At 47.0% G+C, this 16,616-nt stretch overlaps 1 protein-coding gene across 2 annotated transcripts; it reads left to right on the top strand.

Annotated features, from left to right (window-relative positions):
* Nucleotides 1-438: 438 nt before the first annotated feature.
* Nucleotides 439-15,274, top strand: LOC144471588 (uncharacterized). 2 transcript variants are annotated; one of them, XM_078183765.1, is made up of 7 exons: nucleotides 439-905; nucleotides 3,010-3,216; nucleotides 6,772-7,033; nucleotides 8,489-8,771; nucleotides 10,534-10,722; nucleotides 12,158-12,276; nucleotides 12,810-15,274. In XM_078183765.1, the coding sequence occupies exons 2-7, from the start codon at nucleotides 3,151-3,153 to the stop codon at nucleotides 14,294-14,296; spliced, it is 2,406 nt and encodes an 801-aa protein (XP_078039891.1). In that variant the 5' UTR covers nucleotides 439-905; nucleotides 3,010-3,150; the 3' UTR covers nucleotides 14,297-15,274. The 2 variants fall into 2 exon arrangements, with proteins under 2 accessions (XP_078039891.1, XP_078039890.1); XM_078183764.1 differs by having other exon boundaries at nucleotides 3,005-3,216.
* The last annotated feature ends 1,342 nt before the right edge of the window (nucleotides 15,275-16,616 follow it).

Genomic DNA, 16,616 nt, shown 5'->3' with positions numbered 1-16,616 from the left:
AATGCGCGAAGGTCCGCAAATCGGATATTATATCGCGCTAATTACAATAAATCACTGTCGGCCGAAACAGCGGCGAAGAAGTTCAATTAAGAGATTCGTTTCGCTTGTCTCCTCCTCGCGAGACCCGTCCCGGCCCCATTATCTTCCCAAGCCCCGGTTTCCCGAGTGAAAATAACTCGCGAATTACTCATCGTTCCCATAAAACACGCCGAATGCTCATCGCGCCGGCGACGCAGACGTATAAATTTGCCGGCGGGGAGGGAGCCGCGAGACGAGCCGCGTCCGACGCGGCGGATCCGCGGAAAAATGCGAGGCTGTCCGACGCGACGATCGGCGAACGTTCCACGCTCGAAAACATGCGAAACGCGCGTTCCCCTAGCGATCGCGACGGACGCGACGTGGATCGTCCGCGTCGAGGCGTTAGCGCGCGCGGCCAAGCCGGCTCGGCGCCAAAATCAGCTCGCCAGTAGCGCTTTCCGGTCGGTGTTTTATAAATACTGCAGACATTCGAAGAGTGCAGCGAACACGGGAGTCGCGGTGAAATCACAAATCCCGGCGGACACAGACGCAGGCTCGTCGAGCAAGTCCCTCGATCCGATCGACGAACTATCACGCTTCTATTCGGCCGCGATCCGCTCGCTAAACGCTCGCGATTCGCTCGCGGTGTCTGTCTTCCGAACCGCTTTGACATTTCCGATGGATTAATTGTGGCACAAACGAATTCTTGGAACGGAGTGCCAGTGAAGTGCGCGAGTGAGTGCTAGAGAATCGGAGGAGGACTCTTGTGAATCGCAGTATGATCCGAGGATAGTGATCAATGCGTGCTGTGATAGTGCGCCAGCTTGTGTGATTCCGTGCCGAAACTGTTTCCACAACCGAAAAGAAGCGTAACACTGTACTCCTTGGTAAGATTCGAATTTTCTTTGTCTACAGATCCAGTCGATTATATTCCTAAAAGCAGCGCTCGACGCTGCTCCGAAAAACTCCACCGTAACTTATGGCCCCCATGATTGAAACTGGAACGGGGCTCGACGGGTTAAAATAGAATTTTTCATTCCTCGCAGGGAAATCTGGTACTATTTAGTAAATTCTCGTCGTCGGAACGGTCTACGATGTCGAACCTCGGAGAAAGGAGACCGATATAGTCGCCGCAATTTGGCGAATGAAGCGGTCCGTCTGCGAGTGTGTCGCGTACGTACGTGTACGTGTACGCCGGCCGAGATTTGCGGCGTTTCGTTGTCCAACTTGCGCAACAATTATCGCAATTCGAAAATACGGGGCATAGCTGTTTAGAGAAGAAACAACCGTGTACGTGGAATTACGCGGAGGCCGGCTCATTTATTTCGAGGGATAATACACAACCACGAATTATGTCCAGGAACCTGTAACGCTATTTTCGTCCGCGGCACGTGTACCCCGGAATAACAACCGTCATTCCCGAATTGCCGTTGAAGCACTGTAACCCAGATCCGCTATAATTAAAAGTTCTACGCTAAAAGTCCATTAACCCTTCGATCGACTAGGTGGCGGCCCTTCGCCGCGCGAAGTCCTGTTAAAACCGACGCTTCGTCCCGGATAACTAGCTAACATACGCTGCCGCGCCGTCTCCTTCCGCGCTCGTTATTAAAATCCTTTTGCTCGACGGACACGCGCGACGACTCGTCTCCGCGGGAGCGTTCTCTCGAAAAATTGTTCGCACTCTTTGCATTTCTTTCATGTCTCCGGCTTTTCGCTCGCGTTTCCCTTGAACGCGTATCGATGCTTCTCCCATCTCGCCGCATGAATGTTTCATGCGGCCGCCATGTTTCGCATCGCGAGACCACGTTCTCCATCGGAAGTAGCCGAACATCAAACGTCGGGGCCGATTCTTTTCAGCAGCAGCGGCGGCGCGATACGACCCGCCGCCAAATGTATCTATCCACTCCCCGGCCGAAGTAGTTGTTTTCCGCCAAGGTTCTCCACGGGCGGCGGAGAAACGTCGTTTTTACCAAACATTTCTCGCTCGGTCATCGACGACGGGATTCGCGGAGTGCTCGTCGCGAGCTTTGCAACTCGACGGGGAACGCCGCTGCCCGCGACCGGCACAAAGGGCGCATTATCCAAAACTTACTCTACACCCCGCTTTGCGGAAACGCGAGCACGAGATCGCGGTTTAAGTGGTTTTCGACAAACTTTGCCTGCCGTCGCGCGGCCGACCCAGCGCCCGCCTTGGCAAACGCTTTAATTCCCGACAGGATTCTGTTGTTAGGAAACGACGCGGGCGGTGTGCCCGTCCAAAATTCTCCTATCCGTCGGCGCGGGCACCGTTTCGCGAGCTTTGGCAAATCCTCAGCAACAGAGAGACAAGCTGTGCACCGTGCCGAGAGAACGAGTGCCGCGCGTTTATTTGCACCGAAAGTCCGCCTTTGGACACTTCTCGCGCCGGTAGTTTTAGAACTGTTGCGTTGAACCGAGAAGTATTCAAATCGTGAGTCGCGCTTGAAGGATTGAAAAGCGTCCGATTCGATTCGCCAGGTGTTCAACGATACAGGAACCTGTAGTTTATACAAATATAAAATCTAGAAACATATTCCTAACAATTTCTGTTCGATGCATAGTCTATAACAGGAACCTACAGTCTACAAAAATATAAAATCTAGAAAAATATTGACAACCATTTCTGTTCGATATAGAGTCTATAACAGGAACCTACAGTCTACAAAAATATAAAATCTAGAAAAATATTGACAACCACTTCTGTTCGATATATGATTTATTTCATACAGAAGTTGCGAAGATATGTTGCAGGATAAAAAATGTCTGCTGCACAAAAAGTTTCGGAAAGCGTTGGAGAACTTGTAAAAATGTTTGGTAAAACGTTTCGCAACGGTGCAGAAAGGGCCGTGTTTGTCTTGTTCCGAGCAGGGTGCCGGGGAATGTGGAGCAGCGCAGCTGTAGAGGACCGTTCTTTTCCGGTAATGGAACGGCCAGATCAATGTAACGGAGTCACTTTCAATCTGTTCAGGGCAGAGTTCGACAGAGCGTCCACCGCGAAATGACAGAATGTGAGCCTCGCGGTCTCAGCGTCAACCACACCGGATTGTTAAACGTCATCCCGACTTTTGGCTTCCATTCGTGCCCGTGGCGCAGGACCGACGACCGGCCGTCAGAATGAGCTTAATGAAGAAAGCCATCGGCGGCTCCATTCACAGGATACGAGAGTTCGAGCTCGAGAAGGTAACTCGATTCCCGGGTCGTGTCTTCGCCACACGACCGCCGTTTCATCGCCGTTCGTTAGCCCACACCACACACACCCCCCTAACGCGATTCTTTCGATTGGCCGGATCGAATAAATCCGATAAAACTTCCTTACGGTAACACGAACGATTATAGCACCGTTCTGACATTTTATCGGTCGCTCTCGCCGGACCTCCATCCCCGGTCCGATCCGTCACCGTCGACCTGTAAATTCACCGAGTCCCGAAATAAATACCCGACATTCTCCTCGAGGCTTTATGCACGGTCGTGCAAGAGCATTGTCTCGACAATGGTGGTCCTTCGCGCACGCGGCCTCGATTTTTTTCTGCACCCGATGATTCAGCCAGCGAAAGACTTTCGAAACAAGGGATCGCTCGGTCGGCCGGTTGGACATCCCATCGATCGTCGTAAATCCTTAAATCATCCATCGACGGACGGATAACGGAGCAACGGGACAACGTTTCCAGGCGGTGCTCGTCAGGATCCCGAAATAGTGATCGTACGTGGTGCATTTACATCGTGCGCGACCGGCAATCCTCCTCCTCCTTCTCTTCTCTTCTCTTCTCTGGCAATAAACCAACTTTCGCCCGATGCCCACTTTATGACAATGCGCGATGCGATTGTAACCTTTAACACTTCGGCGAAGTTGTACGCGCGGAGCTGGTTCGCGGCCGAGCGTGTAATAAAGCAATCTCTGGGCCGGAGCGCGTGTTCCCATTGTTCCAAAGGACAGGCTGTAAATCCTCTTCTCGAGGGGGTTTCGAAAGTCTCTGGAAAATCGGGGACAGCGCGCGCGCGCGCCTCGGCCGGTAACCCTTTCGCGCCTCTATTTTCTGCCTTCGATCCGTGACATTATGCCACCGGCGACGCCAGCTGCGCCGGAACCTTCGCGACCGTGGTGCCGCTCGGACGTATCTTCCGGGGGCCATTGCTACTTACCGATATATACCATTAGTTTGACGCACCGAGTGATTTACGAGGGGAGGAAATAGCGGGGACGTTTCGGGCTTCTCGCTCGCCGACGGTTTTTCGGATTTAGTTGTTTTGCCGCGCGAGGCTTTCGCCTGTCCCGGGGCGGAGCGTTCGACTGTTCACGAGTCTTTAAGTAATTTACGGCGCGGATTACGTTTTAAATTATAGGCACGCTCGGTTTTATCTAGTTTCGACGATCTGTTTTGATCGAGAACGTCTTCGAAAGCAAATACACCCGGGTAAAGTAAACTGTGCCTAAGACTCCCTCGAATAACACGCTATACAGCTTGGGATTCGGAACTCTAGCGAGATAATATGCTCGGTGAAAATATTTTTAGTTCCATTCAGTTTTGTCTATTTTTGATCCACGGAAGCAAATATATTTATCGAGATCAGTATATCTTCGTGAAAAAAGAAACGAGTTGTTTAGTCTACGAAACGCGCATGTAAATGATGAAGCATCACAATGCCATGATTGATCTGCAACGTGTAGCCAATAGGCGGACACCGTGCCGGTACGCTTGTAGTCCAGCAATCCAAACCCTGAAAAATCGAACAAACGTTTCGAGTAAATGTTAGATCGAACCTACAACAAATATCCACGTTATGAAATCGAAATGCAATATTGTATTAAATATCGTCGACCATCGAGAGGGTAATCCATAGAGATCGACGAACAAAGAAAATTAGAATGTTAAAATTATATTAAAAATTAGAACAGACTTTCCTATAGAAGATAGAATGAGAATCGATATTTTTTAAAATTCTTTGAATTCTTTCTATCGCGGTAAAAGTATGGAACCCTGATTGCCAGGACGGCCAATTATTTTGTCGCGAACCGACGCCACACGTAAGAGCCCACTGTCGCTCGCTCGACTAGGTTCGCCGGCGAAAGGTGCAAGTATTACATCAAACTTCCACGAAGTTCAGTCAACTTCAGTTACTCGGCAGAATATACACCGGAAGAGTCCGTAAGACAAAACGCTTCGAGACCAAACTTCCCCCGGCGAACTGTACCGAAGTTTCTGGGCAACTGCCGACAATTCGCAATCCCGTCGCGTCCCGCGAGCCTAACCGCGTGCCCCACAGTTTCTCAAACCGTACCGCCTCGGGCGTTTCGCGCACGAATTGGGACGTTGCCGCTCGTCACGCTCATTTATTCATCGAATCCGCGGATCGACGGAGAACCCGGAAACGTCTTCGGCTTGCGAAACCATCCCCCCCACTGAACGATTCAGATTATTTTAAATATTGTAATCTTGCTAGATTTATACTAAAATTCTCACAGAGCTCGCAAAAATATTACAAAATATTTCATATACAAAGTAAGAAATAACAAGGAGTATTTGCATATATTTCTAACAAGATAAATAATAATAGGAAATAATATAACTTAGGCAATATAGATTCTTTTATAGTCGTAGATTATAAATGTTGAGGAACGTCAAACTGTGACGTCACATTTAAGATAAATTAGAAGAGACAAATATAGAAATATCGAACGGCAACTGTATGCCTAATGAAACTTAAATTATTCAAACCAATCACGATAACATTGGAGGTTACAGTGTCAAATTAAATATCTTTTTTTATTAGTACAATCCTGGACGAGTTAAATAATTGAATATCTTTGATCGTTTCATTCGTTTCGCTGGAAAAAAAAAAGATAAACTGTTTAGCCCGACGTGCTAAACGTCTCGAAATAATACCTTTTGCAATTTTAATGTTATCAGTGTTTTCTAAGTGGGGAAATACGTAATACCTTATCATTCTACGTTGAGATTTATCCGACTTATAAAATCGTAATCTTTACGGCGGAACTGCAGAGTACGTTATTACGATCGAATTACGATCCAATAAAGTTTTGCTATCTCGAGTATCTGAAGTATTGTACTCTACTTCGCTGAAGTAAAAGTGTACTAAAAGAAGAAGAGTAAACCATGTCCGATAAAAATTGCAAAAACAAATATTTCAAAAATATAGCACGAGAATGAGATGCGTTGGAGTTCGGTATAATGTGTCGTCTAAAACTCAGCAGAAATTAATATCGCAAGATCGTGGCGCTGATTGGGAATGCAGAAGAGGCGACGCTCATTTAGCGCGTTGATCACCGTTGATTCGAAGCGACGCCCGCGTTAATGAACGACGCCGATCGAACGATCCCCGCGATTAGTATTTCGCGGAGTCACCCCCGAATAAATCATGTTAGGGCACGGGGGTTTGTCCCGTCGATCTTTCGTCGTGTCCGTATCGAAGCGCCCGCCGCGACGCGACACGAAGCGACGCGACACGAAGCGACGCGACACGACGCGACGGAACGCCTTCGTGAGTGGAATTAAAAATAGATGGTCGCGACGGACATAGTCCACTCCCGACGTTCTCTCCGCTCTCCTCCGGCTTTTCGCCGTCCCCCGCGCCCACCCCTCGGCAAACCGAATCGATTCGGGGGAAGTTGCAGCTGTTCCGCGGGTACTCGGCCGCGCGCGTCCCCCCCTCTTCGATCTGGTCCCCGCGGTTCCCGAGCACCAGCTGAGCCGCACACACTTTCTTTCTGCCGAACAGGTGAATCTGATCGACGAGTTCGATATCCTGCAAATCGTCGGCGAAGGATGGTTCGGCAAGATCCTGCTGACCGAGCACCGCAGCACCCAGACCGAGATGGTGCTGAAGGCCCTGCCGAAGGCGTACACCGGCATCACGGACTTCTTTCGCGAGTTCCATTACGGGCTGCACCTGGCCGCTCACAGAAACATCATCACCACCTACGACGTCGCGTTCGAGACCGCCGGGTTCTACGTGTTCAGCCAGGAATACGCGCCGCTCGGTGAGGACGCGATCTTATTCGCGCTTTCGGTGCTTTTTGAAACGCTCGGCCCGCTTCGTAATTGATGGCCCGCGTCGGCCGTCGACGCGCGAGTCTTTAACCCTGTGCTGCAATTGCATGCGCAGCGGTGATCGTTCCCGTTAATCGGAGTTTGTCGATGCTATTTAATTAGCGCATAGAGGATCGGGGTAGAATCACAGTAGCACATTTTCACTGTCAGAAACAAGGTATTTTTTATTAACAAGTTATTTTTTTATTAACACATCTATATTGCTTATTGACTAAATTTATTGATAAGATAATCTAAAGATAATTTATAATAACTTTATAACGTATCTCTCTTGTTTTTTAACATTTCAACATGCACAAATTATATTTAAAAACGTAAGTTAAAATTTTCGAAAAAACTCCACTCTAGGGTTAATTTCACTATATAATAGTCTTTAACCCTGAATTAATTTTAATTTAAAATTATTTGGTTGACTTTACTTACATCTCCATAACTTTAATAATTATTTAGAATGGTATGCTTGATGTCAAAAAAATCTTCACGAATACAAGAAATTGCATTATAATTATAACTTGTATTATAATTGTAACATTAATAATACGGACTAACCTCCTTCAAGAAACTCGAATCGAACGAACCAGCCAAAACGCGAACTATAATTGAAGTAGTTAAATCAATTCTTTCTAATTGGCAAAGTGGAAAAGTCTGAAGCCGATATAACCAGGTTCGTCTTGAAAGCACCAGTTTTTATAGAGACGAGCAGAAGATAACTAGGCGAGGGAACGCGAGAACGATGATTGGCCAAGTAGCCGAGCGAATTTTTATTATCGACTGAAATCTCAATGTCAACGAAACGGATCACGCGACGTAGTGAGTGACGTTTCGCTATCGCCGCATCTCCGCGCGGCAGAGTGGACGTAACTTTTCTGTCGATCAGAAGAACGAGAAACTAGGAAAGACCCCCCCTCTGTACGGCAGCGTGCAATTAGTTCGCCATTAATCTTTTTATGCGTGTTGCTTGAGTGATTAATGGCTCGGCGAAGAAGTTAATTGTACATGTAAATACCTTGTATCCATGGGAAGACGCTACAAAACGCGCGCACAGAAATTATTAACAATTCACTCGTGGATGAAGATTTCAATCCTGATTAATTGATTCGACGTCAACGATATTTGTGAACATATGATTGTTAATCAAACTGAAGCGAAACAACGTCATTTATTTAATTTCAAAATCGATGTAAAATAGTCGCGTCGATTACAATAACTTTGTTGAGCACGTCGTCTCCGAGACATCGTCGCAAGAGAAGGTGTTAATCCATCAAGCAAAATAGCGAGAGCCTAGCGTTAAGTAATTAATTAGAATCCACGTTTTTCCAGACAGAGATTCAACGAACGTGGACGGGGAGAATCATTAATACTGCTCGCTGTCCTCCATTTTTCAGGAGATCTAACGTCCAACGTGACAGAGACGGGCTTAGGGGAGCTGCACGCGAAGAGGGTGGCCAGACAGTTGGCCGCGGCGGTGCATCACATCCACAGCCGCGAATTGGTCCACCGTGACATCAAGCTGGACAACGTGCTCGTGTTCCGCAGCGACTTCTCGCGGATCAAGCTATGCGACTTCGGCGAGACCAGGCGCATGAACACCGTGGTCAGACGGCACAACGAGTGGCTGCCGTACTCGCCGCCCGAGGTATTGCAGATCGACACTGACGAGACGTACAAGTAATTATACGATTGACCATTACCAGTAATTGTCCCCACCCACCCCTTTCGTAACGATAATAATCGTCGGATTACAACGCATCGATCTTGGTTCAATGGATTAGCATTAGGCTGTCCCAAAATATCAGTACACGCAATAATAATTCCGAAATTACCTACCGGAAGCATATTAACAGAATTTTTATTTATTTTGTTATATTAACATTTTACCGAAAATTTAGTTCAACGTTTCTATCTTAATTTTATTTATTTTATTAATCGCGAAAGGTATTTAATATTTAGAAAGTTATATAGTAATATTGAAGCTTATGGTAGTACAATATAACACATTTATCTTAATTATAGATAAAAAATTAATGGTTACTATGACAACCGAGTTATAGGTTATCTGTCGGTAAAGTGTTGAGAGAAATCTAAATTATTTTCATTGAACAAATCAAATGCTTCTACGATTTCTAAAACACGAAATAGTTAACCTAACATCTCCCATAGTAAATTTTAACTTCCTAGTTTCGGTTTCGTTAATCAAATATCTTTTACTACATTCGAAGCATTAATCGTCGATAATCAAGCGCGCATCCATTTATTCGCGGGACAGCCTAATGTCTTTCTTAGGTAGTCGACTAATTGGACGTGTAATTAGTCGTCCGTTTCCAGTGCGTTACAGTCCCAGAGGCAGCTGATCAGTTCCGCTTACGCAAGACTAATGTACACCAGTAATTAAAGTTTAGTTGGAGCTCGGAGAATCGTATTTCAGGGCACAAAGGACACATCCCGTAATATGTGAGACCACTTTAGGGGTGGATTTAATAGTTGAGCACTTGCTCCCGAATTATGGAGTTATGCAGACCCTCGTAAGACATTTGCAGCCGCGCGCTGCTTATGAGACGGTTAGGCTCTCTGTTGGGATTTATGCCGCCTGTACTTGCGCTGATGTTCGTAAATTTCCAGCGCTGGCCGGTATTGGGGTCATCTAGTCAAAAGTTCTCGATGTTCGAAGATCATCGTGCTAGTTATCTAAAACACAAGGCTATCTATAAAAAGGACATTGTCTTTTTTGGCGATGCTTGTTAATAATTATATGTTAATAATAATAATTTAATAAGAAGCTTTGTCTTTGTTAAATTAGCAGACTTTTTGGATCTCCAAATTACAATATATCTTTGAAGAAATAATTCTTTAATCTCTTACTGTACTGTGACTCCTAATGGAGATTTTCAGTTCGGAATAGAATAAAAATTCTTATCAATTCTTATCTATTATTCTTATTGAATAATTCAAATAAATGCAAGCAAACAGTAAATTCAACATTTCTAAAAAATTTCTAAAAAATTATTACAATAAAAACGGTATTAATTTTTTTTCAAACAGTATTTAATTACGTTTTTAGGTGACCCCTCTTCCATTTCGTATATGTCTCTAAATAAAAATTGATTTTCGTTTGCCAATTTAAAGTCTTGCCTCTAAAGTGAGTCTCGCAGCTAGCAAAGAAATATTTCTGCATGTTCACGCGGAAAAATCGAAACTATGTTACGCGATGATACTCGTTACGCTTTTTACAAGCACGAGATATCATCGTCGAAGTTTTATATTTCGGGTAAAAAAAATGTTTTGACTCGATCGTCGCAGCATCCGACGACGGTTCTCTGAATGGAGCTCTTGACGAGCCGCGCGAGTTATGAGAATCATGCGATGCGAAAACGTGAATGACATTAAGCAAACGGATCCGGCCTGTACAGTGTATTACGTTTCACGGTTTCAGAGCCCTCACGTCGCACGATGTCTGGCAATTCGGCATTGTCCTATTTGTCTGTCTGACCGGATGCCTGCCGTGGCAGAAGGCGGCGTTGGACGACCCGCGTTACACCAGATATCAAAACTGGCACAGCGCTACGCTCAACATAGCCAAGAAACCGAAATTATTTCAGCTGATCAGCTCGCGGGCGCAGAGGTCAGTTTCTTCGAACGCGCGGCGGAGCAACAGGCGCCAGCCGTTCACGAAACATTAAATGGCTCCTATATCTTATCTGGAAACCGAACCGTCGCGGCGCGTTCATGGAAATTTCGAAACGTGAACGCGCTTAAAAATAACAATCGCATCGAAATCCGAGGGGACGCGTTTCGAGTCGACTGCTTTTCAAATTAACATCGCGGACGTCTCTTAAGAATAGTTTTAAAACGATTCGGCGAATTTCGCTTTGCAGTTTCGTTCGTAATTTGAAAACGTCCAATTACAGAAAGGAATATTTCGCGGCGTCGACGGCGGAAAATCGGCGAATTTCTCGAGACAGTTCGCGGGCAGAGAAATCGCGGAACGACCGATGAACGGAATTATTGGTCGACGCGGAACCTATCGCGTTTTATTGTTCGGTATTTTACACGCTCGGTTGTTATAAACGCATAAAATCCCGCGGTCTACTTGCGGGAGCGCTCGAACGTAGCCATTAAAAGTTTCGAGAACAGCTGAATGATACACCGGGGCACTTCATATATAAGCTTCGCGGAAACAACCATTCACCGGATCGAGACCCGGTGAAACGAATCGTAGACGCGTGATCGATCGATGTGCTCTCGCGAGCAGCAAATTGAACGCGAGCACGCCCGGTATCGGCGAGGACTTAATAAAACAGAAAACCTTCGCGGTTTGATTCACCTCGTGAAAATAATCGTACGGGCTCGAATTGCCTAGGGGACAGACGCGCGAACAGGGAATCTGGAGGGATGATTTTAGCCTCGGTTTATTTTCGAAATGGGCGCGATGGCGACCGCAGATGCAGCAGCACGCGTAGAATAGTTTATTATCCTAGAAGAAGACACTACCATTAAACGAGTTCAACGCGTCGCTCTGTGTCAGCTCGCTTTAACAATTACCGGAAAGTCGTAAATCGGCGGTGGACTGATTTTGCTATAGATAGACGTCTGTTTTTCGGTCAATAAATTCACCACAACGATCGATAACTATCATCTAATTAATACTGAGCGACTGAGTATAAAATTGACATTCTAGATTCGTTGAAGACATCCTCAATTATCCTCGGGAAGAAATTTCAAGAAATATCAAGGAAGAAATTCCTTAACAAAATTTAAAAAAAAGAAATTAAAATTGTAATCAATAGAAACGCATTTCTATATAAATTACACTTTATTCAATTCACTTGAAATATTTCTATTTTGCATAAAGATCCGAAATCTAGGTATCGTAAAAACATGTACTCAGTCCGCAGTCTATAAGCAGAATTCAATTCACGGTCGAAATTATATTTAACTTCGCGCAGCGTCTTGACCAAACTTTAAGAAAACTCAGAATAGACAGACAATGCGCCTCGAAGATACGAATCTACTCGGCCTGGTAAGAACGTTCGCTATCGTAATAACGTCTGTCGCAGACTGTTCAAACGCCTGCTGGACCCAAAGGCTGAGAAGAGGCCCGCGAGCGTGTTGGAGGTGAACAAATACGTGGAGGACCGTTGGCTGGCGAAGCTGGGCATGGAGAAGGCGATGAACGGTAACGATCCTTTGAAATTATTACTAAATCCGCCACGGTAAAAATTATCTTCTATTTTACAATTTGACAAATTTTAGAGACAATAGAATAATAGAAAATTTAATAGAAAATACCTGGGGATGAGTAGATGGTAAAAACGGATTTTAGTCAGTAGGTATAAGTTTTCGTAAACCAAGTCCAATTTCTTGTGAGGCTGAAAATAATTAAATATACGATAGAAAATACCTGAATAAATTACTCGACTGGGGTAAATTTTGCTAGAAAAATTTCACAAAGTCTGACAATGCCGTGTCATTATTATTACTCTCTAGATTTATTTCAGTAATTATGAAGATGCTTTTTCACTTAAAATTATTCAATTAATCATTCGGAAACATTGTAAAGAAAAATGGTAAGAAATCTAAGTAAATACCATCTCTCACCCCCCATAAGGTAGCGCATGGTAATTAGTTGCAGCGGTCGGTTCAGCGTTGAACATAGATTGGTGTGCTGCCTGGTCCGACACCTACTTAATCGTCTCCGGGTTTGCACAGGTGGCGCGGACGACAGGGACGAGCTGTGCCCCTCGATGTACAGCTTCCACAGCTCGCTGGAGGAGAAGAACCAGCTACTGCACACCCTGACCACGTACGGCGTGGAGACGACGGTGGACCGTACGAAGAAGAAGGACCGTATTCGGGAGTGGATCCAGGCGAGCGCGATCATCGAGGAGTGCGAGGAGGACGACTCGGACGCGAACGAGGACATCCGGTTCTACGAGGAGGAGGAAGAGCCGAGCTCGATGAAAGGCAGACACTTCCCGGAGACGCGGGTCAAGACCAGCGACACGGGGAGACAGAAGCACCGTGCAAACACGTCCTCGCCGAGGAAGCGGCAGCTCGTTAAGCCTACAGAGAGGAAGATTCCGTTCGCGCCGCAAGTGGCCGAGGAACGCGAGACGATCGCACGGTTCGCCAGCTTCCCGAACGGCGACCCGAGCCTGGCGATCCTGAAGAACGGGACTAACGGTACCGCTCCGCCTCAGAAATTCAGCAGCGCGACGGAGGAGACCAAGCCGATCAACGGCACGAACGGTCAGCTCAATAAATCCCCGTTGAACAACGCGAACGCTGTTAAAGACAGTTTCATGCCGGCGACCAGCACCGGTGTCGCGAAGACGAACAGCCTGGAGGACGCGAAGGATCGGAACGGGTCCCTGGTGGATCGCAACCTGCCCGGCAGCCCGCAGATCCCGAATAGAAAGCATCGCTCGCATACCGCCCCGTTTCCGGCACCGACCTCGCCGCTGCTGAACGGAAGCAGCGCCGACTCGACGGCGAAGAGGAGCCAGTCGATCACGGGGCTGGCCGGCTCGCAGACAGACAGATCGGTGGCCCGCGAAACGGAGAGGTCACCGGCGCCGCTGGCAATGGCACCGACTCAGGCGGACGCCGGCCAATCGTCGACTTCGCTGGCGATGGCTCGGGGCGAGAGGTCGAATCGATCCGCGGCCCAATCAATGTCTCGAGTAGAAAATCAATCCGCGGTAATGCCGGCGGCGGCAGCGGCGGCGGTGGCGGCGGCGACTCGAGTGGAGAATCAATTGAGTAACGCTACGCCGGTAGCCCGAAACGAGAAATCCGCGGCCGGGCCGGTTCTCCCCGCAAATCCGCTGACGATGTCGGTCGCCTCTCATCTCGTCATGCAGAGCTTCAACGCGCTGCAAGGGATGAACACGGTGCCGGCCGACTCCGCTAATCCGAAGACCGGTTCGGCCACGAATCCGGCCGCGACGCCCAAGAACAGCCCGACCTCCACGCCCGCGAGGATCTTGACCCCGAAGAACAGTCCGACCAACACCCCCGCGAGAACCTCGACGCCGCCGCGGCCGAGGAACAACGGCGTCCACCGTGCCGACGAACCGGTCGCCTACCGCAAGGACCCCTACGAGCACTACGGCATCGCTCAGGGTGTCATCCTGAGGACCGACACGGCGCGCAGGGGATCCCTCGAGAGCGCCAGCAGATCCGTCAGCAATTGATCACCGCACTCGATCTCGCTTTAATGATGGATCACGGCCCGGACCTCGAGGAATTTGCTTGGGCTTTGGGGATGATCTGCGAGCGCGCGCGCGAGCGCCCGGCTGGCTGGCTGCGAACTAGCTGCCGAGCTTCGCCGATCGCGATCCTCTCGAGATCAGGATTACGACGGAGATGTCATGTTCTTGGGCAATATACGGATTCTGGCATGATTAGGGCGCCGCTGTGTTCATTGGCCGAGATTCGAACGAAGTTCGGGAACGGAATCTGCGATGGCTGTTCAAGATCTTCGGGAGTTTGGCATGTCTTGAGAACACCGAGCACGGTTAAACCACTTGAAATCGGGATTACAGTCTGATCGCGGGGCGACTCGTTTGATTGCTTGAGTGGAATAAAGAACGAAGTATGATGAATGGGGATCGGGGATCTTGAGAACAAGTATGCCTTCGACTTCGAGAACAATGAGCGGAGTTGAAGCCCTTGAAATTAAGATTACACGAGGTGACTTGATTTCGATGCTTCATTGAAATAAGCGACGCAGCACGATTCATGGGGATTGGAGATCTTGAGAGCAAGTGTTTAACCTCCAAGAAAAATGCGCCGAGTCGTGTCGCTGGAAATCAAGACTACAGTCTGGTCTAGGTGGCTATTGGATGCTTGATTGAACAAAGTTCGACTTAAGAACATGTCTTAGAGTAAAGATGTAAATAGTACTTTCCGCCATGGTGGCAGATAACTGGTATACGATGTTTTACAGAGATTAATAGTACAAACGGTACCTTGTAGTATTTCCTGGATGAAAGTGAGAGGGACTTTGAACGTATACGATAGGATTTTCATCGACAGTCGATTTATTGTCGCTGCAGAAAAATTCCAAAGAAATCTTACTTTTAAGCATCGTTGATGAGGAATAGTCTTGAGCTTTGGAGATGATTTTTCATTCGATTTTCGGAAACTGGGAGTACGATGGATATAAATACATTAAAAATCTCCAGAGGAGAATACTTAATGGAGATTTGGACAGTGCGTTTGAGAATAAAAACGTAAAAGCAAATTTAACAACTGGTGTAACTAGTTTCACGGTAACAAATAGCACGAAAGGTGCTTCGTATTAATACTATCACGATTCCTGAATGAATTCCGAATACGTGCGAGACTTTTCATTGAGGATCGGTCCACGAGATATTGCCAATGAAAAAGAAACGGAGCTCGCCGACACTGTAGCAGAACCTTGAGGAAAGCCGCTCTCAAAAATAGAACGGTTCACGATTATTTAGACGGATCGGAGGTCGCCGAAAGTACGTCCGCCTAATGAATCATTACGAGAAATACGCGGCTCGCGAAACAAATGTCGCAGACGTCGCGGAGAAGGTGTTCGCCTACGTCAATCGTAAGAATGCGGAGCGACGGAGGTTGCATAATCGGGGACGGGACGATCTATATGAAAATTCGAACGGATCACGAACGCACGTGGGAACCCGCTCGACTACTCGCCGAGTTTAACCCGACATTGTATTGAATGTTATGACATGGCCGCGCACCGCTTAGGAGCAGCTTCCGTTTGTTGGACGCGAGCCACGAGCATCGACGCTATAGCGATTCTTTTTATTCCCCCGATCGGGATCGTCGAGTAACGCAGAGCCGGTCGATACGCCGATATGCGAGTGATTTGTTTGTTTAGCGCCGATGGATCGTCGAAAATGTAAATGAGGTAATAATGCTACTGTATTGTGCAATTACGGTCGCGCGATGACCAATTTGCTCGAAAATGTTGACGAAACGTGTCTTTAATAGCGAGAAGCTAGTTCAACGCGTGTTTACGAATTGCCATTTTATTAAGATAAATATTTAGAGAAAGTATTAAGTTTAATTATTAGAGAAGAATACGTGAAATGTGTAATATGGTATAATACATTTTTACTAGACGACTTCCAAGACAATATTTTTAACACTATTGTTTGCAAAATCCTGCGTAATTTCTAAAATATTAAGATACGAATTTCGTCCATATTTTCCTCGCCGTCAAAGGACGTTCGATCGTTTTTGACCGATTCTCGTTTATTCCAGATGCGATTTGCATATCGTCGATCGCCGATGGGACGAAACGTCGTCGACTGCTGTGAAAACGGCGTACCGTCGGCGTTACCTTGGTCCTCGATTGATAGGGATCGGGCGTAGCCGGCCGATTCCCCGACGATTTAATTAACTGATTGCGATATTCGATTTCTGTCGTCCCTGGTACGGTATTAGCGTAATTGAAATGTAAATATTACATTACACACCGCAAGAGAGGTTCCCCCGTTCCTCTGCGGGCTTTCCAAG

This window comes from Augochlora pura, chromosome 6 (assembly GCF_028453695.1).
Source record: "Augochlora pura isolate Apur16 chromosome 6, APUR_v2.2.1, whole genome shotgun sequence".
Classification (NCBI taxonomy): Eukaryota; Metazoa; Arthropoda; class Insecta; order Hymenoptera; family Halictidae; genus Augochlora; species Augochlora pura.
This window is presented reverse-complemented; position numbering and strand designations above follow the sequence as displayed.